The 27889-nt window shown below is 37.7% G+C and overlaps 1 protein-coding gene across 2 annotated transcripts in view; it reads right to left on the bottom strand.

Annotated features, from left to right (window-relative positions):
- KCNN2 (potassium calcium-activated channel subfamily N member 2) overlaps positions 1-27889 on the bottom strand; it is a 184959-nt gene that overhangs the window by 32339 nt on the left and 124731 nt on the right. For both annotated transcript variants that reach the window (XM_024122151.2, XM_028493134.2), the window contains exon 5: positions 15045-15186. In XM_024122151.2, coding sequence (XP_023977919.1) covers positions 15045-15186 — 142 coding nt within the window. The remainder of the gene's footprint in view (positions 1-15044; positions 15187-27889) is intronic.

The raw sequence follows: 27889 nt of genomic DNA, 5'->3' as shown, positions 1-27889 counted from the left end.
AAAAAGGAACCCTCCTACACTGTTGGTGGTAATGTAAATTGGTACAACCACTACAGAGAAGAGTATGGAGGTTCTTCAAAAAACTAGAGTTACCATATGATCCAGCAATCCCATTCCTGGGCATATATCCAGACAGAACTACATTCAAAAAGATACATGCACCCATATGTTCACAGCAGCACTATTCGCAATAGCCAAGACATGGAAACAATCTAAATGTCCATCGACAGAGGAATCGATAAAGAAGATGTGGTATATATATATACAATGGAATATTACTCAGCCATAAAAAAGAATGAAATAATGCCATTTGCAGCAACATGTATGCAACTAGAGATTATCATACTAAGTGAAGTCTGACAGAGAAAGAGAAATACCATATGATATCACTTATATGTGGAATCTAAAATATGGCACAAATGAACCTATCTACAAAACAGAAACAGACTCACAGACATAGACATCAGACTTGTGGTTGCCAAGGGGGAGGTGGGGAGGGAGAGGGATGGACTGGGAGTTTGAGTTTAGTAGATATAAACTGTTACATTTAGAATGGATAAACAACCAGGTCCCTACTGTATAGTACAGGGAACTATATTCAATAACCTGCGATAAACCATAATGAAAAATAATATGAAAAAGAATGTATATAGGTGTATAACTGAGTGACTTTGTTGTACAGCAGAAATTAGCACAACGTTGTAAATCAACTCAAAGATGTGGTGCCTTTCTCTGTTGTATTCTTCTCTAATATAGCACATACATTGAAAGCCATGTCGGTCCCTAGAATGTAAAAGAAGTTCAAGCAGCTTGTTTTCCCCAAGATCATTTATCACACAGTGTTTGAAAAATTCAGAGAAGTGACATATTTTTACTTTAGATCACTGGTGATGCTGATCCTACTAACACTTCTAAGAATGATTTTCAAACACCACTTTGAGATCAAGTTTTAATAACTTAATACACAAGCCTGTGGAGAGAGGGAGATTCCTTTAATATCACACTGGGGAAAGGTTTTGATTCTTATTTAAAAAGGCATCTGCAAAGATTCAACATAATAATAATAAAATTTAAAATTTTGGGGGAAATTCCAGAATACTCACCATCACAGAGAAGGGCTCTGCCCAAAATTGCTAAAGTTCAAATTATTCCAGTGTTAAATTAATTATCCTCCTGGGTCTTACAATAGCTCCTAAAAGGTCAAACTTTAGTTCGATAGCTGATTGACTGCCTATCACTAATGAAAATTTCTTAACATATTTTGAAAAAATCATGCTTTCTACTGAAAATGCACCTAAGTTAATAAAATAGCTGAAAGATTAACTTGCATTTTAAAATATTAACTTGTTCTTCAAAGGGAAGGTAAAATGAGTACTTGAAAACATTACCCATGTTTTTGTCCCTGGGGTTGACTGATTCAATATCCTAGCACAATAAATACATTTTTTAGTGCACTTGCCTGACAATTATTCTTTCATAAAGTTACATAAAACAAGCATTTCTGGCAAGTAAGAAAGATTCTATAAAACATTCAGCTTCAGTATAATATCCCATTGGAGTTTTACAAGATCTCTTTAGGTTATGAAAATAAACAACATTCAAGATAACTTTGAAGATAAATTCCCTCTGAGTATCTTCAAATACGGTTGGCCCTTGAACAAGGAGGGGGTTAGGGATGCCCACCCTCTTTGTTGTTGAAAATCCGAGTATAACTTATAGTGGGCCCTCCATAGCTGTGAATTCAATCAACCATGGATTGTGTAGTACTACAGTATTTACTACTGAAAAATATCTGCAGTAAGTGGATCCAGGCAGTTCAAACTGGTGTGGTTCAAGGGTCAACTATATTGTTGATAGGAGGGCAGATGTCAGTTAAAATGTTCTCATCCTAAGGAAGAGGGGAGAAGGTGTGTGTGGGTTTTTGAGTTCAGTGATAAAACCTGGGCTTAGGAACCCCAACTCTCCTTTAGAGTCATTTGCTTGTTCAGCTCCTTCTTGTGCGCTTTGGTGGCTGGAAAGAAGGAAGTGGTACATAAAACGGGTCATCAACAATGAGTCAACCTCAGGTTTAAATCTCCTTATTAGCAATGGTGCCAATGTGAGCGCACGTATTTCAGAGACAGGAAGGGTAGCTCTGCCAATGCAAAGTGCTGATAGTTTAGAAAATGTAGGTGGAATTGTAGAGACAATGAGTCGAATACTAGAAGGTCACAACAACTTTCAGCTTTACTTGCCTGTACCTGGAAAAAAGCAGCTGTCTTATTTCTTAAGAAATTTTCTTGGGGAGGAGTGAAGGTCTGCTTAGGGCAATGGTGGGGAATTTAGCTTTAGGACTGAAAAGGCCCATCATCCCCTCCAGCTGCTCTGCACAAAACAGAAACTATGGTAAGAATTTAAAGATACGCTCTCTTCAATGAGCCTTTATTTGATGAGATTCAACGAACATACCAGAAAGTACCAAAAAACAAAAAGTAAGGTAAAAACCTCTTCAAAATTATTATTTGATATTAAACACCTCATATCAAATTGTACAAGACATATAAAAGATCCTGGGATTTTTTTTCCTTATTCACACATGCAACACCAAGGAATGGCTCTAGTCTAGTTTTTCAGGACTCCTACTTCTACTGGCAGGGTAAAAGTAATCCTTAAATGCAAAGACAGGAAGTAGCAGGAATATAATCATACTTTAGGTTTAGCCTTCTTTAATACCAGTCATTCTCTTACTATAAGCTCTGGCTAACTTATGGCCCTCTTTTGGAATATCTTCTGATTGAATTAACACGGTAGTGTTACTACCCTTCAGGGTGAAAACTACTGAACTCTGACAATTGAATGAGATGCCATGTGACCTTAAATCAAGACTCTTTGATACCTGGTAAATTTGATGATGACAATTATGAAGTGTTCTTATCCTAATGTGGTATAAAAAAGTGATTACTTTTTTTTTTTTGCTCCCTGAATAAAATTTAAAATATTAACTGGTGTGATTTTTAAATTGTTACAAAGTGGAAAACCTTTATGCATTGCTTTTGTTTATACAGAATTACTGATGGGATGGAAGAAACTTAAATTGCTCAGATCTGAAGTCACCTCACTTTTGTTGAGGAATACATAGTGGACTTGTTGAAATCTAGGGTTTACAGGTCATTATCAGTAGAGGACCACTTATCAGATAATAACCAGTATCCCTAGGACTGTGCAGATATTGCTCCATATTTAAAAATAATTTATGCCAAAAAATGCAGTCATCCATACTCTAAGTAGTTAAAGGGCCAACAGGAGATGCCATAATTTTACAAAAGTAGAGAAGCAAAAATTAATAATGAATGACTTTCATTTTAATATAAGACAAGAGATACTCTTACCAATGAGGCTGTATTCTACTCTTGAAACAAACATATATACCCATAGGTAAGGAAAAATGATAGCATTCAGCTTGTGTTGTATCTTTATGTACAGATATAAAATGGTAGATAGGGTAACTTTTTAAATGCTAAGCAAATCAATTACTTTATTATAAAGTTGGAGATACTGAGAAACTAGCTGGTACTGACAAAAAGCTAAGACACCATGATGTAACACTGTTATTTGCCTGCCTTCAACCAAAAGGATAAAGCCATTTAAACTTCATCCCAGCGTTTATCATGACATCCAAAACAATAAATCCTCAGCACCTCCTCAAAAAGTGGAAGGATAGGGGATCAGAATCAAGATGGTGGAGTAGTAGGACATGGAACTCACCTCTTCCCACAAATACATCAAGAATACATGTACAAGTGGAACATTTCTCACAGAACACCTACTGAACACTAGCAGAAGACCTCAAACATCTGAAAGGACAAGAAAGATCTCCAAGTAATGGGGTAGGATGAAAGGGGCTGTGCAATTTAGGAAGCAGAGCTGAAATCTTTGCCCACGGCTGTGCAAACTGCAGATTCACACCTCTGCAGCTGGCTTTGTAAATGCAGTGCCTGTGGAACATCTGAACGGACCACTGGTGCTCCCACGGCTGGGACGGGTCTGGCCTTAGCAGCTGTGGGCTTTGTGGGCACGTACACATGGGGGCTGGGCTGGGCCAGGGTCTGAGATGCCTCCATAACTCCCACAGCAGGTCCAGGTGCGTGACGACTGCAGTCCTGGGACCTGACTTTAGCGGACCTATGCTGGTGGCTTTGTGAAAAACAAAGACTGAGAAGCACCAGGGCTGATAGTCAGCATACCCATGGTTACAGAGGGGCCAAGGGCAGTGCTAACAAGAGTGTGCTTTGTGAGCCTGCACAACGGATGAAAGGTGACATAGCAGAGTACACTCACAGGTGAACAGGCCCAGTGGAGGAATACTCAGTGGTTTCTCTCCCCGTGGGAGCACTCCAATCCCACCTACCTCACACTGCATATCAGAAATGCAGCTCAGAAACGGAGCTGGGGGCTTCTACTCCAACAACTAGGGAGCAGACCCTGCCCTGGACAGGTCAGTGACAGCCACAGAGCAAAGAGGAGGCCCTGCTCAATATCCAGTGCAGGCTCTGGTCACCACAACATCAGTCGCACCTCCTTTCAAGGGGATAACGGCCAGAATACACTGAGGAAAGAGGTGGCAGGCATCCATACTAAAAACAGCCTTCACACCAAAAAATATTAATGAGTTTACATGCAGGCTACACAGGGATGTTCTCACATAAAAATAGTCCTCCAAGACCACAGTAGATAATTGTTCTTCCTAAACTCATAGAGCAACAGAAATATAAGTAAAATGAAAGCAGAGAAACCACTCCCAATTAAAAGGTCGAGATAATTCCCCTGAAAGAACAAACAAACAGATCTCTTCACTCTAATAGTCATCGAGTTCAAAAAGAAGATAATGAAAAATTTGAAGGAATGAAGAAAGGCTATTGACAGAAATGCAGATTACTGTAAAAAGGAACTAGAAACTATACGGAGGAGCCAAGAAAAATTAGATAATTCATTTGAAGAAACAAAAGCTGAACTAAAGGCTATGAATAGCAGAATGAATAATGTGGAAGAACAAATTAGTGATCTAGAAGACAGAATAATGGAAATCACCCAATCAGGACAGCAGACAGAAACCCAAATGAAAACAGAAAGAAAGCAGTATAGGAGACCTATGGGATAACATAAAGCATGCCAATCTACACATAATAGAGATCCCAGAAAGAGAATAGAGAATTGAAAATGTGTTTGAAGAAATTATGGCTGAAAACTTCCCAAAACTAAAGAAGGAAAACATATCCAGATACAGGAAGCACAGAGGGTCCTGAACAAGATAAACCCAAATAGACCTACACCAAGACATATTATAATAAAAATGGCAAAAGTTAAAGAGGATTCTAAAGGCAGCAAGAGAAAAACAAACAATTAATTGCAAGGCAAACCCCATAAGCCTATTAGCGGATTTCTCTACATAAATGATGCGGGCCAGAAGGGAGTAACAAGATATATTCAAAGTCCTAAAAGGGAAAAATGTGCAACCTAGGATACTCTACCCAGCAAGATTATCATTTAGAATAGAGGGAGAAATAAAGAATTTTTTAGACAAGTAAAAACTAAAAGAATACAGCAATACTAAACCTACCCTAAAGAAAATATGGAAAGGTCTTCTCTAAATAGAAAAGTAGCAAGAATCTGTAGAAAAGAGAAAATCACAATTGGAAAGTAAATCACTTAAATAAGACAGTACACAGATTAAAAAAATAAAAAAAAATTCTGTGAAATCAATAACCACATGAACAGAAAAAGGATGAAAATGATGATGCAAAATAGGACATCAAAATCATAAAATGTGGGGGAAGAGAATAAGAAAATGTAGATTTATTTTTCTAGAATGTGTTTGAGCCTATATGACTCCCAGTATAAAGCAAGTAGATATAGGAAGGGGTTATCATACTTAACAAACACAGCAACCACAAATCAAAAACATACAATAGATTCACAAAAACCAAAAAGAAGAGAACATAAGCATAATACAAAAGAAAATCATCAAACTACAAAAGGAAAAAAAGAAAAAGACAAAGAAGAAATATAAAATCAATGGAAAAACAAGGTTAAAATGGCAATAAATACATATCTATCAATAATTACCTTAAATGTCAATGGACTAAATGCTCCAATCAAAAGACACAGAGTGGCAGACTGGATAAAAAAACAAGATCCTACAATATGCTGCCTACAAGAGACACACTTTAAGGCAAAGCACAGATAAATTAAAAGTGAGGGGATGGAAAAAGATATTTCATGCAAATGGAAAGGACAAGAAAGTGGAGGGTCACAATGCTTGTATCAGACAAAACAGACTTTGACAAAACAGACTTTGAAACAAAGGCTATAAAGAAAGATAAAGAAGGACACTATATAATGATAAAAGAAATGTCAATGGACTAAATGCTCCAATCAAAAGACACAGAGTGGCAGACTGGATAAAAAAACAAGATCCTACAATATGCTGCCTACAAGAGACACACTTTAAGGCAAAGCACAGATAAATTAAAAGTGAGGGGATGGAAAAAGATATTTCATGCAAATGGAAAGGACAAGAAAGTGGGGGGTCACAATGCTTGTATCAGACAAAATAGACTTTAAAACAAAGGCTATAAAGAAAGATAAAGAAGGACACTATATAATGATAAAAGGATGAATACAAGGAGAGAATATTACACTTGTCAATATATATACACCCAATATATGTACACCCAAATACATAAAACAAATATTAACAGACATAAAGGGAGGAATTGACAGGAATACAATAATAGTGGGAGACTTTAACACCCCACTCACATCAAAAGATAGATCTTCAAGAGAGAAAATCAATAAGGCAACAGAGATCTTAAATGATACAACATAACAGTTAGACTTAATTAGGACACTACATCCAAAAAAAGCAGAATACACATTCTTTACAAGTGCACATGGAACATTCTCTAGGATTGACCACATACTTGGGCACAAAACAAGCCTCAACAAATTGAAGAGTACAGAAATGATTTCAAGCATCTTTTCTGACCACAGTGGCATGAAACTAGAAATCAACCACAGAAAAGAAACGAGAAAAAAACAATTACATGGAGACTAAACAACATGCTACTGTAAAACCAATGGGTCAATGATGAAATCAAAGAAGAAATTAAAAAATACCTTGAGGCAAATGACAATGAAAACACAACCATACAAAATCTATGGCATGCAGCAAAGGCAATTCTTAGAGGGAAGTTCATAGTAATACAGGCCTTCCTTAAGAAACAAGAAAAATCTCAAACAATCTAACCCATCTAAAAGAACTGTAAAAAGAATAATAAAACCTAAAGTCAGCAGAAGGAAGGAGATAATAAAGATCAGCAAGGAAGTAAATAAAATAGAGATCAAAAAACAATAGAAAAAATTAATAAAACCAAGAGCTCGTTCTTCGAAAGGATAAGCAAAATTTACAAACCTCTGGCTAGGCTCACCATGAAGAAAGAGAGATGACCCAAATACATAAATAAAATAAGAAATCAAGAAGGAGAAATCACAACAGATACAGTAGAAATACAAAAAAAATAAGAGAATAGTATGAACAATTATATGCCAACAAATTTGACAACCTCAAAAAAATGAACAACTTTCTAGAAACATACAGCCCACCAAAACTGAATCAAGAAGAAATAGATAACTTGAACAGACCAATTGCTAGAAATGAAATCGAATCAGTAATAAAAAACTCCCTACAAACAAAATTCCAGGACCAGATGGCTTCACTGGGAAACTCTACCAAACATACAAAGAAAAACTTATACCGATTCCTCTCAAACCTTTCCAAAAGATTGAAGATGAAGGAATACTCCCAAAGACATTCTATGAAGCCACGATCACCCTGACGCCAAAACCAGACAAAGACACTAACAACAAAGAAAATTACAGGCCAATATCTTTGATGAATATAGATGCAAAAATTCTGAACAGGGCTTCCCTGGTGGCACAGAGGTTGAGAGTCAGCCTGCCAATGCAGGGGACACGGGTTCGTGCCCCCGTCTGGGAATATCCCACATGCCGCGGAGCAGCTAGGCCCGTGAACCACGGCCGCTGAGCCTGCGCGTCCAGAGCCTGTGCTCCGCAATGGGAGAGGCCACAACAGTGAGAGGCCTGTGTACCGCAAAGAAAAAAAGAAAAAAAATTCTGAACAAAATATTAGCAAAGTGAATCCAACAGCACATAAGAAATGTCATACACCATGACCAAGTGGGATTCATCCCAGGTTCACAAGGATGGTTCAACACACACAAATCAATCAATGTGATACACCACATCAACAAAAGAAAAGATAAAAACCACATGATCTTCTCAACAAATGCAGAAAAACATTTGATAAAATTCAACATCTATTCATGATAGAAACCCTTATGAAAGTGGGTATAGAGGGAACATATCTCAACATAAAAGCTATTTATGACAAACCCACAGCCACTATAATACACAATGCTGAAAAGCTGAAAGCCTTCCTGCTAAAATCTGGAACAAGACAAGGATGCCCACTCTCACCACTTCTCTTCAACACTGTAGTGGAAGTCCTAGCCATAGCAATCAGACAAGAAAAAGAAATAAATCCAGAGCCTGTGCTCCGCAATGGGAGAGGCCACAACAGTGAGAGGCCCGTGTACCGCAAAGAAAAAAAGAAAAAAAATTCTGAACAAAATATTAGCAAAGTGAATCCAACAGCACATAAGAAATGTCATACACCATGACCAAGTGGGATTCATCCCAGGTTCACAAGGATGGTTCAACACACACAAATCAATCAATGTGATACACCACATCAACAAAAGAAAAGACAAAAACCACATGATCTTCTCAACAAATGCAGAAAAACATTTGATAAAATTCAACATCTATTCATGATAAAAACCCTTATGAAAGTGGGTATAGAGGGAACATATCTCAACATAAAAGCTATTTATGACAAACCCACAGCCACTATAATACACAATGCTGAAAAGCTGAAAGCCTTCCTGCTAAAATCTGGAACAAGACAAGGATGCCCACTCTCACCACTTCTCTTCAACACTGTAGTGGAAGTCCTAGCCATAGCAATCAGACAAGAAAAAGAAATAAAAGTTATTCAGTTTCGTAGGGAAGAGGTAAAATTGTCATTATGTAGATGACATGATAATATATATAGAAAACCCTAAAGACTCCACACAACAACTACTGACACTTGGGCTTCCCTGGTGGCACAGTGGTTGAGAGTCTGCCTGCCGATGCAGGGGACACGGGTTCATGCCTCGGTCCGGGAAGATCCCACATGCCGCGGAGCGGCTGGGCCCATGAGCCATGGCCGCTGAGCCTGCGCGTCCGGAGCCTGTGCTCCGCAACGGGAGAGGCCATAAGAGTGAGAGGCCTGCGTACCATAAAGAAACAAACAAACAAACAAAAAAACTACTAAAACTGATAAATTAATTCAGCAAGGTAGCGGGATACAAGATTAACATACAGAAATTGGTTGCATTTCTTTACACTAATAATGAAATATAAGAAAGGGAATGCAAGCTAACAATCCCTTTTAAAATTGCACCCAAAAAAATACTTAGGAATAAATCTCACCAAGGACATGAAAAACTTATATGCTGAGAACTACACAGCATTAATATAGGAAATTAAAGATGATTCAAAGAAATGGAAAGCTATCCCATGCTCTTGGATTGAAAGAATTAATACTATTAAAATGAGCATACTACCCAAAGCAATCTACAGATTCAATATGATCCCTATTAAATTACCCATGACATTTTTCACAGAAATAGAACAAATAATTCTAAAATTTATATGGAACCATAAAAGACCCAGAATTGCCAAAGAAATCCTGAGGAAAAAGAACAAAGCTGGAGGCATAAACCTCCCAGACTTAAGACGATACTACAAGCCTATAGTAATCAAAACAGCAAGGTATTGGCACAAATACAGACATACAGATAAATGGAACATAATAGAGAGCCCAGAAATAAACCTGTACACCTATAAATGATTAATCTTCAACAAAGGAGGCAAGAATATACAATGGAGAAAAGACAGTCTCTTCAGCAAGTGGTGTTGCGAAAGTTGGACAGCCCCATGTAAATCAGTGAAGTTAGGACCCACTCTCACACCGTACACAAAAATAAACTCATAATGGCTCAAAGACTTAAAATATAAGACAAGACACCATAACACTCCTAGAAGAGAACATAGGCAAAACATTCTCTGACATAAATTGTACCAATGTTTTCTTGGGTCAGCCTTCCAAGGCAAAAGAAATAAAAACAAAAATAAGCAAATGGACCTAATCAAACTTACAAGCCATTGCACAGCAAAGGAAACTCTAAACAAAGTGAAAAAACCTACGGAATGGGAGAAAATATTTGAAAATGATGTGACCAACAAGGGCTTAATCTCCAAAATATACAAACAGCTCATACAACTCAACAACAAAAAACCAAAGAACCCAATCAAAAAATGGGCAGAAGACCTAAATAGACATTTCTCCAAAGAAGACATACAGATGGCCAATAGGCACATGAAAAAGATGCTCAACATCACTAATTATTAGAGAAATGCAAATCAAAGCTACAATGAGGTACCACCTCACAGCAGTCAGAATGGCCATTATTAAAAAGTCTACAAATAACAAATGAAATGTCCATTGACAGATGAATGGATAAAGAAGATGTGGTGTATATATATACACATACACACACACACAATGGAATACTACTAAGCCATAAAGAAAAAATGGAATAATGCCATTTGCAGCAACATGGATGGACCTAGAGATTATCATACTAAGCAAAGTGAGTCAGCAAGAAAAAGACAAGTACCATATGATATCACATGTGGAATCTAAGATACCACACAAATCAACATATCTACAAAACAAAAACCGACTCACAGACATAGAGAACAAACTTTTGGTTGCCAAGGGGGGTGGGATAGGGGAGGGAAGAATTGGGAGTTTGGGATTAGTAGAGGCAAACTATTATATATAGGATCGGTAAACAACAAGATTCTACTGTATAACATAGGGAACTATACTATATTCAATATCCTGTGACAAACCATAAAGGAAAAAGAATATGAAAAAGAATATATATTATGTATAACTGAGGCACTGTGCTGTACAGAAGAAATTAATACAACGTTGTAAAACAACTATATTTCAATAACATTTTTTAAAAAAGAGGAAGGATAGAAGAACAAGGAATAAGTAAGTAATTACAACCTTAATAGTTTTCTCTTGAAGGGTAATGAGGGACCTTGTCTATTAGGCAATCCTATGATCTTAGGTTTTCAAAATAATACCCAGGGGAAAGGAAGAGATCTTTGTCTCTTAAGCTCTAATATTAGTTAGGGCTGGTAAAAGAAAAATTTCTACTTGACTTGTTTGATCTATCACAATGGAATTCTTGTTCAGGCATTTTAGTATATAAAGTCCACTTGTTTTATTATTTTCATAATCATCTATGTATAGCATTGTAAACACAACCTAAAACTCATTTAAAAAGCTTTACATGATTGTCCTGGATTTACAATTTACATTTCAGGCAAGGAGAAGTTATTTTTTGATAAGACCATTTGTTTCTCTCTTAGAAATATTCTGGAAAACTCTCTCTCCTCATGGTTTAACAATATATTTCTGCCAAGACCATGGCAGAAATGTCCTAAATCTTAATATCCTTGGCTCCCAAAAATATAACTCATGACATAAATTAAGCTATTTAAAATTTTTTAATTACATTTTAATTGAGTTTTTACCAATGAAATGTGAACATCTAAGATGATCCTATGAAATAATTCATTAGCTTTATGAAGAAATAATGCAGTGCTAATTTCTTTATGTCTACATTTTTGAAATAGGAAAGCTTTGTAGGTATTAGCATTCAGATCAACTGTATTTTACTTCAAAGTGAAAAAAACACATAAAGGTATAAATTCTATCAAAATTTCCTAAACACAAGAACAAGAAAATTGAAATATAAAAGAACACAATCATAGTACTTCAGAGACAATACACAAGATGATTCAGGGATGACCCTGTGCTCTCCCAGGAGTATTGTGAATTGTGTTTCATTTTCACAATTTATTAAAGGCCAGAGAAACACAGAGAGATGACTCATGAGAAATGTGACAATGTGTATTTTACCTAAACATGCATTGCAAAAGTCCCAGGGAGAATAGGCTGGAAAAAGAAAGAAAAAAAAAAGAAGAAAAAAAAGAGCCTGAAATTTTAAAAAAGTCATATCTAGCTTAGACAATCCCAAAGTGACAAACTGGTATTTAAACTTCCTGATATCAAAAGCAAAAAAAAAAAAAAAAAAAAAAAAAAAAAAAAAAAAATTGTCTGACAAAAGAGAAACACAGTTCATCTAAAGGAAACTAACCTTTTATATAGACTGAAAAAAACTTATCTTTTAGGAAACTATATTTGTCAGCCACTCTCTGTAATAGTTTCTAGGTAACTGCAATACATAGGCTCTTCATCCCCAGAAAATTTACATGGTATATAACCAATTCCCAGAAGCTCACCCCCAGAAGACTGCTCTGTGGCCTGACTCTGTGGGAATTTATTTGGCCGATGGATAGAGACAATGCACCTCTACACAGTATTTCAATTAGGCTAGTTAAAGAGCACTCAATTTCTCTATATGCAAGTAAACCATTTTTGATTGGGTCAATTAAGAAATGTCTGTTCCTTAAGAGGGAGATGGAATGGAGCTCTTCAGCCTAAGGACAGAGGGACTGTTTTCACCATGAGCTTAGAGGACAGCAGTGCAGTCACTGTAAATTTCACTGCATATAACATTTTTGCGTCCATATAGATTAAAAGTGGCTTATAAAATATTTTCTAAAAATAAAGTAAGATCACCAGTGACACCTAAGCAAGGAAGTAGTTCAATGAACTAAATATAAAATTTGTGCCGTCAGATGAGATTTTGCAGGAGCTGTTCTTGAGACATTAGGGACAGAGAAAAAAATGAAGGAAAGATAAAAGTACTACAAGATCCAGGCAAGGTTAACCTCAAACTTGGCTCTGATCCGTGACAAATGAAGAGGTTTGCATAAACCCTGAGTCATACCTGATTCAAGAATAAAAGGGGGGTATCTTGCCAAAAAGCAAAACCAAGGAAATTGTTTCTAAGAAGCATAAGGGGAAAGACTCTGCAATTACCAGTTCTGTGTTTATAAATAGCATCATTCATGTCCCTTGTGGGCTTGTTATGGGCCCTCCAAAAATACATCCATGCAAATTTTAATTCCCAAAGCATTATACTATATAATAAAATGCTATCTTTTGAGGAAAAAGGAAGTGATCCAAGAGTAAACATAAAGGACCATACCAATTATAATGAAAAAAAATCACTAAAATTCACAAAACTGTACTTCTTTTACAAGCAAACAATGTTAGATTATGACCCCAAATTATACTTTCCACGAATGGTCATCCTGTTACTACTGTAACCTTAAAATTAGCCCCCAGGTTTTATTTTCACATCTAGCTATTTAGTGCTACTAAGTGGGAGAAGAATGTTCTCACTCTATGTACGTCATGGGCACTCAGTCCTTCCAGCTAGTTCTGACTCTTGGAATAATCTTCCTAGGCAGCCGCTACAAGGGTACACGCTGCCCTGGCCACCATTCAAAGGCCCTCGCATGGGGAGCCTGTTCCTCTCCTGCCAACTTGGGGGTGGACACAATGAAGGCGTTGGGCAGAGATGCCTAACTTCAGACATTCTGGGAATTTCCTGACTAAGGAGCTTCCAGTACTAGTTCACATCCTTCTGTAGGCAGGAACCAAACAAGTATCAGGATAATGCTCTTTGCTGTACTCCAACGATAAAAAGAAGATAAGGAATGGAGAGAACCTAAGTCACTAAAAGTGGTGCATCTGGCTTAGACATTTCAAAGTTCACACCACATTATAATAAATTTTAGACAATTTGCTAGCCTTTCATTTTCAGACATCTAAAACAAATGGTACACACCAGCCCTGGCCACATCGTAGTGTGTAAGGGACAAGGAATATGTCTGAGCCCGCTAGCTGTCCCAGAAGAGTGACACATCACCACAGGCAGCAAACCTCACTCAAGAGATCTCCAAGGTCTGGCCTCCCATCCCCAGCCTCACGCCACTTTTCCTCTTTACTCTGTACACTCCTGGCCTGGTGGCCTTACATCAATGTACCAAGCTCCTCCTTGCCTCACTCTCTTCAAATAAACTATTTCCTCTTCCTGGAATGCCCTTCCTTCCCCCCACTTTGCCTGGCTACCTACCCTTCCCACCTCAGTTTAAAAGTCAACTTTCCAGGAATTTATTTCTCTTAGTAGATCCCATTCTTCTCCCTCAGTCCCCCCAAATCTGATCAGAAATCTTACTTCCTCACATACTTGTCACAAATGTAAATAACAATTATTTTGTTAATTATTTTAAAAAGTAGGCATTCCCCTGTAAACTCCATGAAGGCAGGACAGAGACGGTTCGCCCCTTTTCGGCTATATTCTCAGTTGCTAGGCCAGCACCATAATCGGCACTCAACAAGTATTTGTTAAAATGATAAATATTATCTAATTATATAATTGGAAAAAAAAATGTAATTCTTCAACTGCTCAACACATTGCAAGATAGTTACTATGGTCCACATTTTACAGATGAGAGAAGTACATTTCAGAGAAGAGGATTTCACTCAAGTTCACATGGCTAATAGGAAATGGCAGAACTCAGACTTAAACAAAGAACTTCTGACCTTGAAGCTGAAGCTCTAAGATCAGATTTGCTCATCAAATTAGCACATAGCCCACAAAGAGCATTCTAACAGCACTCTGTCCTCAATGGAGCTTCACAACGAAGAGAATTAGGATGAGAACTGTTGATGTTCTCTCCGAACAGAGAACTGATTTATTTATGCTGCCTTTCTGATGTTTGGAAATTGAAGTAGCATACTATGACTTAGGCACATGGATGGAATGGTCTAAAGTACTTTCTTGAGTGTTCATCAAAGAGACAGAAAGTGAAAAGACACTTACCATAATTCCAGTGAGCAAACAGACTCCTTTCCCACAGTATGTGTTAGGTACCATGTCACCATAACCAATGGAGAGAAAAGTTATTGATATCAACCACATTGCTCCAAGGAAGTTGCTAGTAACATCCTGTTGATCATGGTACCTGAAAAACAGCAAACAAAGCCAGTCCTTCATAATTAATCTAGAGTAGGGCTGCCAAGGGCAGTTTGATTCAATACAGTGAATTTACTAAGTAGCGTCAATAAAATGCTCTATTTGGAGATTTTCAAAGCTCTTTCTTATAAATGAAATTGGGGTTCTACCTAAGCAATCTGAAAGACATCAGACTTTCTCAACTTTAAAAATAATCTGAAAGAGAAACTGTAAAATATGAAAATAGCTTTTCTCACTGGTTTAAGTTGATTAACGCATTTTTTTTTTTTTTTTTTTTTTTTTTGCGGTACGCGGGCCTCTCACTGTTGTGGCCTCTCCCGTTGCGGAGCACAGGCTCCGGACGCGCAGGCTCAGCGGCCATGGCTCACGGGCCCAGCCGCTCCGCGGCATGTGGGATCTCCCCGGACCGGGGCACGAACCCGTGTCCCCTGCATCGGCAGGCGGACTCTCAACCACTGCGCCACCAGGGAAGCCCTGATTAACGCATATTTATCTTTGAATCCTGCTTTGGCCTTGTTCACATCTCATCTTTCCTTGATGCCCACTGATGTGCCCAACTTGTGGAACAATATGCAGTGCCCCGATCTCCCTCCTCACCTTTGTACCAAAAGGAGCCATGGTGTTCCCTTTGCTACCTTTATTTCTTAATGGGCCAACTCCTAGTCATCTTTCGAAATAAGTTCAGGTGGGAGCCTCTTCTGTCTACGCTCCTCCCAGCCCATTTCTGGGGCTCCCTCAGTATCCCATATATTCCTCCATCACAGGACTACATTGTAACTGTCTACCTGGAGGTCCTGTACTAGCCATCCTCCTTGAAGATGGAAAATGTACCTTTGATTTCATAATCCATGCCCAGAACTGGAGCTTAATATAAGTTATTACCTCACCAGATACACACAAAGAGTTTATAGTCAAAAAGAGGGAGAGGGATAGAGTTTATCCTCATTATTCTATGAGGTGTCAAATTTTTCTAATGAGAAGAAGGACTTTTATATCAGAAACAGATATAAAATTTTGCTTGAATTATCAGTGTTAAACAGTAACCCTGGCCCATCGTGGGGCACTATTATCCACCATGACTACAACTGTGAGGCCATGCAAGTTGTTACTTTGTAGAAACTTGCCCTGGATGCATGCTCTGTGTAGTCATGGGGCAGAGTAGCCCTCCTCCATGGCAGTCACACCCCAGACTCTCTCTGGTCACTAGAGACATTCCTCGCTCTTCATCCAACTTCTGTAAGGACCACCCTTTCTTCCCAGCTCTCAGATACCATTGGGGATGGCTTTCCCTTCCTTATTTCTTGCTCTCCAAAGCATGCTGATAATCCCCTAGCTTGCACTCACTCAGTCCTGCCTTTCAGCTCGACAATATGTCTGCGTAGCCAGAGTTGTATAGGCAAGCAGGCTGCCCCATGACCCAAGCCCCAGGATTGATCCCATATACAACCTACATTGGGCCAGTGCATTCTCTCTCCCTTTTTTTTTCTGTTCTTCATATCATTCCAAGGCTTCTGCATCTATAGCCCAAAGTGCAGGAAGTTTATAGAGTATAAGCTTTCCTCTGCAGTATCATACCTCTGAAGGGGAGACCGTGGATGTTGCCTCTGTCTTTGGGTACAGAAAGGTCTATGCTTAACACTTTGGTACCTTTGTTTTCTAACAAAGAAGAGAGAACTAAGAAATGGTATTTTTTGCTACTTTGGTCTAAGGAAAGAGAAACCTCTGCCTGGAGTGAGTGGAACCCCAGAGTAAGGAAGAGTGACGGCATCACCGTATCTTCAAAAAGAAAATGGAAAGGCACGCACACAGGCAGCCAGCCCTGCTGAGGGGCATCCTGTGATTCTCTGGTGGTGGGAGGGCAGCAACCTCCACCATTCTACCCGAGGGAACTGCCACCATGACTTAGATGCAGAGTCCCCTCTTCCCAGGATGGCTGGGTGGAGAGGCTGTCATTGCCAAAGGAAGGTCAAGATGTACTCATATTACTCAGCCATAAAAATGAATGAAATAAGCCATTTGCAGCAACATGGATGGACCTAGAGATTCTCATACTAAGTGAAGTAAGTCAGACAGAGGAAGACAAATATCATATGATATCACTTATATGTGGAATCTAAGAAAATGATACAAATGAACTTATTTACAAAAAAAACCAGACTCAGACACAGAAAAAAAATTTATGGTTAACAAAGGGGAGGGGTAAATTAAGAGTTTTGGATTAACAGATGAACACTAATATACATAAAATAAATAAATAGCAAGGACCTATTATAGAGTACAGGGAACTATATTCAATATCTTGTAATAACCTATAATAGAAGAGAATCTGAAAAGAATCTATGTATGTATATATAGATCTGAAAAGAATATATATCTATCTGAATCACTTTGCTATACACCTGAAACTAACACAACATTGTAAATCAACTATAATTTAAAAAGAAGATCAATTCCTAGCTTTTAAGGAAGCCAGATGAGTGCATTTCCTCTGAGAAACTCTGTTAAATAACATGCACATAGGATTAGGGTGATGTGATCCGTGCTGTAGTTCAGCCACAACATGAGCTACCAGGCTCTGTGGACTGCTCGGGGAGCCTGCTATGCCTGTGTGATGAGGCTTCCATGGGGCCATGTGGTTTTTATTTCAAACAAGACCCTTAGAAGTAAGCTTTGGATTAATAACCCACTCACGATATTGGGGCTTTCTATGAATAGTCCTCATCAAGCAGTTGCCTGAAACAGGGGATACATTACCCTGGTGTGGGTGTGGGCTACATAAGAGAGGGGAGGCAAAAGCTTCATGGCCTATTCAATTTTTAATTGTGAGACAAAGTTTCTTCTTAACAAATCATGATTTACACAAAATTTGATACATATAAGAGCCAATGGCCCTAATTCCCTGGTGCATATGAAATATTTGTTGAGCCCTCACTATGTGTTCAACACTTGACTTGCATTTTCTCATTTTACATTGATGTTTTAAGACATGGACAACCTTTCTGGCTGAAAAAGCTATACTCTTCACCCTTTCTATATCAACAAAGTGTCCTCAATCACTACCCACTTAGAAAATGTGACCACGTCTGAGTGATAACCTCAAGTTATTGCTACATCACTAGTGACCAGAACACATCTCTAGGCACATGGTGTTCCTTTGGTAGAGCAACTACAAAGAGGAGTTTGAGATCTCATACTGTAAACAAAGGTCTTTAAAGGGACACCTTCACTGCTGGTGCCCACGGGTCAATCTTCTCAACTTTGGCAAGGGTGTGAAAGTCTTTATCATCTGGTTCTTCCTGAAGCACTTTGATTTGGTTTTCAAAGTTTAGAGCAGTAAATGACTTTGAAAGTTACAATAAAAAGCATTCACTGACTCTTCTTTAGTTACCTACATTTAATAAATACACAAGTTTTAAATACAATTTAAATACAAATTACTCCCATCATTAAACTCTTCACCATTCTCAAGTATTATGCCATTATATCATTCAGTTATTATTTATTATATGCTATGCACGTTATATTGGGTCAGATACTGTAAAGCTGTATTGAAGGGCCTAATTAGAAACAAATATCTTTCTAGGAGTTGGTATTTAAGGGCTTGGGGTTCAATGGTAAATTATCTTTTTTGCTTAATAAATAATTAACCTACCTGAAAAAATGGCTCAGAATGGAAAAATAACATTTCATACTAATGTTTTTGTTACATTCACGCATACTTAGTCATGACTAGTCAAGAAGAGGCAGGTAATTAGGGACCACATTAGCTACTGTTAGAACAATAAAGGTTTCTTTCTTGGCAACTCAGAAACAAATATTAGACTTAACAGGATGACGTTTTCACTTAGAACACTTCCAGGTTTTGAATTTATGCCAGAGTCACACCACTGCGAACGATTAATATATACAATTTAAATGGCTAAAATTTTCAAAACGTTTCTTACAGTTTAAGTTCACGTCACAAACTTACTCAGACAATTCCGACCTTCTCCACAAGGGGAGCTATTCTGGGAAAGACTTGAAGAAATGACTCACATGGCAAATTTCAAATTCTAATGAATACGAATGCTTGTTTAATTAAAATATATTAAGGAAGATTAAAATTAGCGTAAGGAATGCCTAATGATTGCAAGCTTTTTAAGAAAAGGACTTTAGCGTTTAGGGAGAGGACTTATTTCTGTTTTACAGCATTGCATGTTTTAGAGACTTAAAGATTGTAAAATCAGCTTTAATGTTTTAAAAGAAGTAAAACGTTCCTTTTCTTAGTTTCCATTCATTTCTTCATTCATTCTCGACTGTGGGTCTACCACTGTTTCTTAAATCACAAATATGGCAGCTTTCCATAATATTTGTTAAAATTCACAAGGGTGATCTTTCCAAGAGCATTACTGAATTCTTCCCGCTCAATGAAGCAGCCTCTGCCCATCACTCCTGCCTCTCTCACAGCACCATTCCATAAGTAACAGGAGCTCTGGCCATAGTAATAGCTGGCAGTTATGCCATCCTCTTCCCCAGCTCTTTCTCTACAGGTACATTTCCTTCTGCCTAAAACCACCCTCCCCCACCTTCCTAGCCCTGATTTGTACTTTAAGAATCTTCTCATAACTCCCCTTTTCCAGATGCCACATAGCATTTTTAGCATGGTACTCTAGGCTGGACCATAGGTCCTTTCTCTGTATCCTGGGAGCCTCTTATAGATATCTCTCATGCCATCAGTCAATGTCAACATGGTTCATAACACATATAATGTATACTTTGCTTATCAAACATGCCCTGAGAATCTAAATTATAAAGAATTTGAGGACAAAGATTATGCCTTACTCATTGTTTTATCTTTACTTAGAAGAATAGAGCAGGGAATTGGTGTTTATTGAATTAACTAATATGACAATATGAAACATTTTTTCTCAAACTGACTTGCCCTTGGTCACATGTTAGGCCTTCAGGATCACAAATACAGATGTACAAAAAAGGCATAGAAATGAGTCTTTCTCATCAATCAATATGAATCAGATTTGTCATGTTATGTTCCAAGATCTGTAGGCAACTTATAAGCTATTTTTACACACGTAAAAAATATTCAACAATGGAAGCTTACAGTTGACAAACTATGTTCATTAATCCTTTTCCATTAAACATACTATTAATACTATGAATAGCAAAAATACCTTAATTTTCAGCTCTGATCTCAAATGTCAGCCTCAGTTATATAGTGAAAAGTATTATGGAGATTCAAATGCATGTGATCAATCTATCATCAATTCTCTCTCCTGAATCCACCATTCTCTCCTGAAATATTGCTAAAATGATAGTGAGGCAATTTTAAAAAGGTATAAGCCCACAATAACAAAAAAAAAAAAGGAAAAGAAAAATCAGAGAATGAAAAATAACACATTTTTATACAAGCAAAAGGGCATGGGGAATTCTGCTTCCAGCCAAGATGGAACAATAAAGGACTGAATTCATGCTGCTTCTTGAAACAACTACAAAACCAGACAAATATTTGAAACAATAGTGAACAAGACAAAGATAATCTAGAAACAAAGAACAGTGATCCCTGAGAGATGGTATACAGCCAAAGCGAGTCATAAAATTGCCCCAGCTTAATGCCTCAAGAAAGATTCCAGAATATAGCTCAGGTGTGGAAATCAGCAGAGCCCAGAGGTCTCCTCAAGTTGAGGACAGAGCTGGGAATACAGGGAGGCCATGAGTTTATAGGGCCAAAAACCAGAGAGGAAACATCTGCACAGAGAGAGATCCAGAGATCTGTAGAAAGGTCTCCTTGATTATTCAGCCAAGTACTTACTGATCAATATGCACAAGTAAAACTGCAAGGTTGGAGAAGTGAAAATACTATATGTAAAGTAGTACATTATCACTTGAAGGTAGGCTGTAGTAAGTGATACAATGTCAGGGGAAGATAAAACTGTGACAATTTAGTTATAGTATACCTAAGTGTATAGGTATGCTATAACTCCTAAAAGAATCATTAAAATAATACATCAAAGAGTAATAAGTGATAATCTAATAAAGGATATAAGATAGAATAAAAAAAGATAAGCAATGCAAAAGGAGGCAGAAATGGAAAAAGAGGAACAGAGACTAGATGGGACAAATAGAAAACAAATATCCAGAGGACAGATTTACCCAAGCATATCTGTAACCACATTAAATATAAATGGCCTAAATACCCAAAATTAAAAGGCATAGATTATTATAGAACCCATGGAAGGTTCACAACTTGGAGAAACCAGATGTCATGCAATGAGTGGGTAAAGTCCGAAGTTGAAAACAGGAGAAATTATGATGTCTAAGTATATGGAATAATAGATGCCCAGGTGCTTGCCCCTGCCTGGTATTGCTAGACAACTAACAGGAGATAGAGGTTTGTTCACTGAGGAAACACTGGAGATTCTGATCCAGGACCCAGCTAAGGTCAGGAAAGATGTTTGGGGCTGAAAACGTGGTAATTAAATTCAAGTTTCCAAGCTGAACAACAACATTCCCAGTTTACTTTCTTCACTCCCTGTTCTTGATCTTATATTAGAACTTAGCTGAACAACAACATTCCCAGTTTACTTTCTTCACTCCCTGTTCTTGATCCTATATTAGAACTTACTAATACAGAGAAAGAATATATTTCTCTCTGGAGAAACAGAATAGTTTCAGAGAAAAGACATGCATGTACTAAGAGCAAGGATTTTCTAATGAAAAATGCAGCTTTCCACTTATACACCCATAGTGAATTTCACCAGACACTAAGCTCCTCTCTCCATACAAAGTTTCCAATTCCCACCCTTGAACGTGAAAGACTAGCAAATGATCAGCACACACTGGAAGTATACTTTCTATAAAAAAGATACTGACAAAAATGGGAGGGGAAAAGAAAGGAAAGAAAGAAGGGAAAAGGGAGGAAACAGAATAATCTCCAGACAATGGAGAGTGATGGGGTGTGGGACTCCTGAACTTTCTAAGTTATATCATGAAAGAACTAAAGGAAAATATAACATCCATAAAAAGGAACAGGATGCTACAAAGAAGTGCAATTAAAGAATAAAAAAGAGGGACTTTTAAAAAACTTAAAATTATAATGAGAAAAATAATCACAATACAATTAGAATATAAGTTGGTAGAAATCTCCCAGAAAGTAGAACAAAAAGACAAAAAGAGAAGGGAAAAGGGAGAACAAAGAAGATATATTCTCAGAGAACACAGAGCGTCTAACAACTAACTTCAAAAAGAGAACATAGAAGTAGAAGGAAAGAAATGGTAATTTTTTTTTATTTCTTTGGTGTTCCAGGAAAACTGGAAGGCAGGCATCTCTAAAGGAAAGTTCTACTTAGTATTTGCACAGAAAATAATGAAAGACCTGTGCCGAGGGGGATCATCGTAAATTTTTAAATACTAGGAATAGAGAGATGATCTTTGAAAGTTTCAAAGGGGAAAAATAGATCACAGATAAACATTAAAAATGGTTGCCTCACAATAACAGACATATGGGTCAATGGAACAGGACAGAGAGCTCAGAAATAAACTCACACACCTATGGACAATTAATCTTCAGCAAAGGAGGCAAGAATATACAATGCAGAAAAGACAGTCTCTTCAGCAAGTGGTGTTGGAAAAGTGGGACAGCCACATGTTAATCAATGCAGTCAGAACACACCCTCACACCATACGCAAAAATAAACTCAAAATGGCTTAAAGACTTAAATATAGGACATGACACGATTAAACTCCTAGAAGAGAACATAGGCAAGACATTCTCTGACATAAATCATACCAATATTTTCTTAGGTCAGTCTCCCAAGGCAATAGAAATAAAAGCAAAAATAAACAAATGGGACCTAATCAAACTTACAAGCTTCTGTACCACAAAGGAAACCATAAACAAAATGAAAAGACAACCTATAGACCGGGAGAAAATATTTGCAAATGATGCAACTGATAAGGGCTTAATTTCCAAACTATACAAACAGCTTATACAACTCAAAAACAAAAAAACAGCCCAATCCAAAAATGGGCAGAAGACCTAACCAGATATTTCTCTAAAGAAGACATACAGATGGCCAAGAGGCACATGAAAAGATGCTCAACATCACTAATTATTAGAGAAATGCAAATCGAAACTACAATGAGGTACCACCTCACACCGGTCAGAATGGCCATCATTAAAAAAATCTACAAATAATAAATGTTGGAGAGGGTGTGGAGAAAAGGGAGCCCTCCTACACTGTTGGTGGGAATGTAAACTGATGCAGCCATTATGGAAAACACTATGGAGGTTCCCCAAAAAACTAAAGATAGAGTTGCCATATAATCCAGCAATCCCACTCCTGAGCATATACCCAGACTATATAAAAGCTATAATTTTCAAAAGCTATAATTCGAAAAGATACATGCACCCTTATGGTCATAGCAGCTCTATTTACAATAGGCAAGACATGGAAACAACCTAAATGTCCACTGACAGATAGATGGATAAAGAAGTGGTATATATATATATACAATGGACTATCACTCAGCCATAAAAAATGAAATGTTTACAACAGCCAAGACATGGAAGCAACCTAAATGTCCATCGACAGAGAAATGGATAAATAAGATGTGGTACATATACACAATGGAATACTACTCAGCCATAAAAAAGAATGAAATAATGCCATTTGCAGCATCATGGATGGACTTAGAGATTATCACACTAAGTGAAGTAAGTCAGAAAGAAAAAAACAAATACCATCTGATATCACTTATATGTGGAATTTAAAACACAACCCAAATGAACATATCTATGAAACAGACTCACAGATATAGAGAACAGACTTGTGGTTGCCAAGGGGGAGGGGGTGAGAGAGGGAAGGACTACAAGTTTGGAATTAGCAGATGCACACTATTATGTATAGGATGGATAGACAACAAGGTCCTACTGTATAGCACAGGGAATGATTTCAATATCCTGTGATAAACCATAAAAGAAAATAATATGAAAAAGTATATATATGTATAACTGAGTCGCTCTGCTGTACAGCAGAAATTAACACATTGTAAATAAATCAACTATACTTCAATAAAATAAAAAAAAATAAATGCTAAAAATGGTTGCCTCTTACATTATTTAATTGTATTAATGTGTGTGGCGGGGAGGGGGGCGGGAGAGAGGAAGGCGGAGGCAATCTATTTCTCCCAGATTTGTAGAGGGGAAGTATGGAGAATCTGGGAGAAGGAACTGAACAGGAGTAATTCCAGCCCTCTCTCTTCTCTGCCTGCCCACAGAGCAGGTGTATTTGGTTCTCTATATGGTAAGCTTCCCAGGCCAGGGATGATCCAATACAGGGTATAAAGGTTCAGCTATGACTCCATCTAACTCATTGGTGAATCATCAGAACACCAGGCAGCCCACTGGGATATAAGTCAAGGGGTGGTATCCAGATCTGCTTCACGTCAATAATGAAGCTGATATTTTGCTGTCTGCCAATTGAAGACCCAGAGAAGTATGATAAATTATCTCTCTCCAAGCTCCAAGTATGTGCATGGAGTTTTCACCTAAAGCAAAAGCAAATAAAATAAGTGATGCAATTAATTAAAACATATACAAAGAAGTCCAATGAAGGGACATATTTAGGTTCAAAGGAGAAAAGTGCTGAGTGCCAAATGGCTCAGAAAGGAGGGGTGACACGTATCTTTTATTTGCCACTGATCTATATCAAAGGGGTGCACCTGTAGCTACATATTAGAATCACCTGGGAAGCACTGACAATTACCTCTGCAAAAGCCCCATCCTCAGGCTTCCCTGGTGGTGCAGTGGTTGAGAGTCCGCCTGCCGATGTAGGGGACATGGGTTCGTGCCCCGGTCTGGGAAGATCCCACATGCCGCGGAGTGGCTAGGCCCGTGAGCCATGGCCGCTGAGCCTTCGCGTCCGGAGCCTGTGCTCCGCAACGGGAGAGGCCACAACAGTGAGAGGCCCGCGTACCACAAAAAAAAAAAAAAAAAAAAAAAGCCCCATCCTCAATCAATGAAGCCAAGAACTCTGGGGGTGGGGCCATGACAGAGATTCTTTTTTTTTTTAAAAGCTCCTCTGGTAATTTGTATGTGTTGTCAAAGCTGAGAACTAACTATTAGCTTTATTTCAGAAGTTCTCATTCAGTAACATGTTGAGCTTCTATATGTATAACAAAACTTTTGGAGGCACTGGGAACATGCAGATGGATAAAAAATAGTAAGCATTCATGAGAAGCCTAAAATGCAGAAAGAGGGAAAACTGATTGCAAGAAATAATATGGTAATATACAAGTTGTAATAAAGTGAATATGAGCGGCAAAGGTAGATCAAGAAAAAATGTATATAATAGATCAGAAGTAATCACATGAGTGTCCAATATAACACTGACACCTAAAATTATAGTTTTAAACTAAAAAAAAAATGTAAAATTTTGTAGGTCCAAACCCTTTACTAAAAACCTCTCTGAGTAAGGGTGCTCTAAAGTGAAAACATTTTAATTATATGTATAAAACTACTCAAATAATTTACAGAAATCCCTTCAGCTCAGACAATTTGAATTGCCCCAATCTGTGTGACTTTCTCCTAATCCCTTCTTAATACTCCTACTTTTTTCCCTATCGCTGAGTCATAAAAACACAGACATGACTTTAGGACCCTGGGGATCCCCATATAGACTTCCTTCAATACCAACAAGTATCCAGAGAAAAGCTACAGAGACAGGCTGTGTAATGTTACCTATAAAACCTAACTCATTTGGGCATAAGCCAGATTCAATTTTTATTAACTGCCTAATTCTTTAAAACACCAAAATGAGTTTTCTACTTTGAATTTATTTTGCTCCTTTAATCGTGCACGTTTGGAAATTTTTCTTCTCTTCTGTTAATTTAGAAAAGGCAAAAAACTAAACACTTCTCTCTCTTCCTCTCTCCTTTCCCCCACACTTCCACTTTCCCTCTTCCTTCCTCTCCCTTTCTCTTTCCTCCGTGCCTCTGTGTGTGTGTGTGTGTGTGTGTGTGTGTGTGTGTGTATGTGTATTTCATTCACAATACAGATACAGAAGATTGGTCTTTGGGTAGAGACCATCAGTGGGTATGTCTGTCTAAGGGCATAAGCTTCCTATGAAATACAGCTCAAAGTCCCTAAAGGAAAAGAGTGTGTAACAGAACATATATGGATTTTCAAATTTGAAGAATTACATTCCTTATGTTTCCCTGAAAAGATGACAAAATGTTTTATTGTCTGACTCTCTATTATTCATTTACGCATTTTCATTTGTTAGAATAAGTGAGTTCAGAAATGACATCTGTCAATAAGCTAACAGTCTTAGATCGCATACCTATATAATTATTTGATGATTATTTATGTTAAAGACCTATAGGAACACAATGGTATCACATCAACATAAGCTAAACAGACCTGAAAAGACTTATCAGCATTCAGGCTCTCTTTGATGAAGAGGGTTAGTGAAATATACCCAGCTCTAGGAAAGAACTTTCAGGTCAGAGAGCCATGGAGATTAAGTCTGTCCTAAAAACGAAGATGGAGGAAGAGCCCAGGGCATAAGTGTCCATCATGAGAGATTTCCTGAATGCAGAACTCTATGTAAGCAGCAGTTCTCAATCCTAGTGCACCTTAAGATGCTCTTGCTTAAGATCTTGAAATATAATTCAAATAATACAACTTATCTATACACATGATTTATAAAACAAAAATCAATATAATATCCTAAATATAATATAGAAAAATAAGAGAGAAGTAATTTATAATAAATCATGTATTTCAATATCTAAATGCTCAGGCAAGGCTAACCTAGAAGATTTAAGAAGCAGTCAGTTGTTTGCACCTATATGTAAAAGCACTTGAATACAGTTCAGTCTGATGATGCCACAGGGGCATGGTCATACCTAATGTGATTTTCTAAAATATGAAAAACTTTTGGTCAAATTCCAAATAAAACAAATGACAATTTTCCCTCAATTTACATACTAATAACATTATTTTAAAAACAAGCATATGTTACAATTGAGCAAAAATATTTTATGTTTATATTTTAAATGGATTTAGGTCTAAACTAAGAAGATTATAAATAGGTTTTTAGTACACAGAATGTCTACCAGGTGAGTCTAAGGTCAAATGGGATACAGAACAGTTCTTTGTTGGATGGGAATGCCCCATACAAACAGAATACAGAGCATCCCTGGCCCCACTGATTGACAGCAAAAAACCCCTTCTCTGGAATGGCTCCAGGGAACAAAACTACCCCCAGTGAGAACCAGTGGTCCAGAGTTTCAGGGCAGCTGGGACTGTGCAACAGCCATCAGAAAATCTGGAGCTAGCTTCATTTCAACACATCTGGAGAGAAGTGAAACTAGAAAACCATGGAATTTGGCACAAATTATATTCTTAAGCCCCGGCTACTCCCCAGGCTATCAAAAAAATACCAAGTTCCAGAGCAATGTTATAACCACAGCTTGCATTTCCACCAAGGTTCTCTTCCTTCTTTGTTTCTTTACTAACTTCCCAACCAATAGTTATTTTATTTTTTCTGGAGCGAGGTCCATTCTTTCCACTCCTGCTATGTGCCAAGCATCCTCCACACACTGTGAGCTTCTCTAAGGGGAAGGTGGAAGCCGGGAGACAGACTTGGAGCCACACTTGGTCAGGCCCAAGATTTCCTTACCAGAAAGTCAAT

The sequence above is a fragment of the Physeter macrocephalus genome, chromosome 8 (genome assembly GCF_002837175.3).
Source record: "Physeter macrocephalus isolate SW-GA chromosome 8, ASM283717v5, whole genome shotgun sequence".
Classification (NCBI taxonomy): Eukaryota; Metazoa; Chordata; class Mammalia; order Artiodactyla; family Physeteridae; genus Physeter; species Physeter macrocephalus.
Note: the sequence above shows the minus strand (reverse complement) of the source record. Positions and strands in the feature narration are given on the sequence as shown.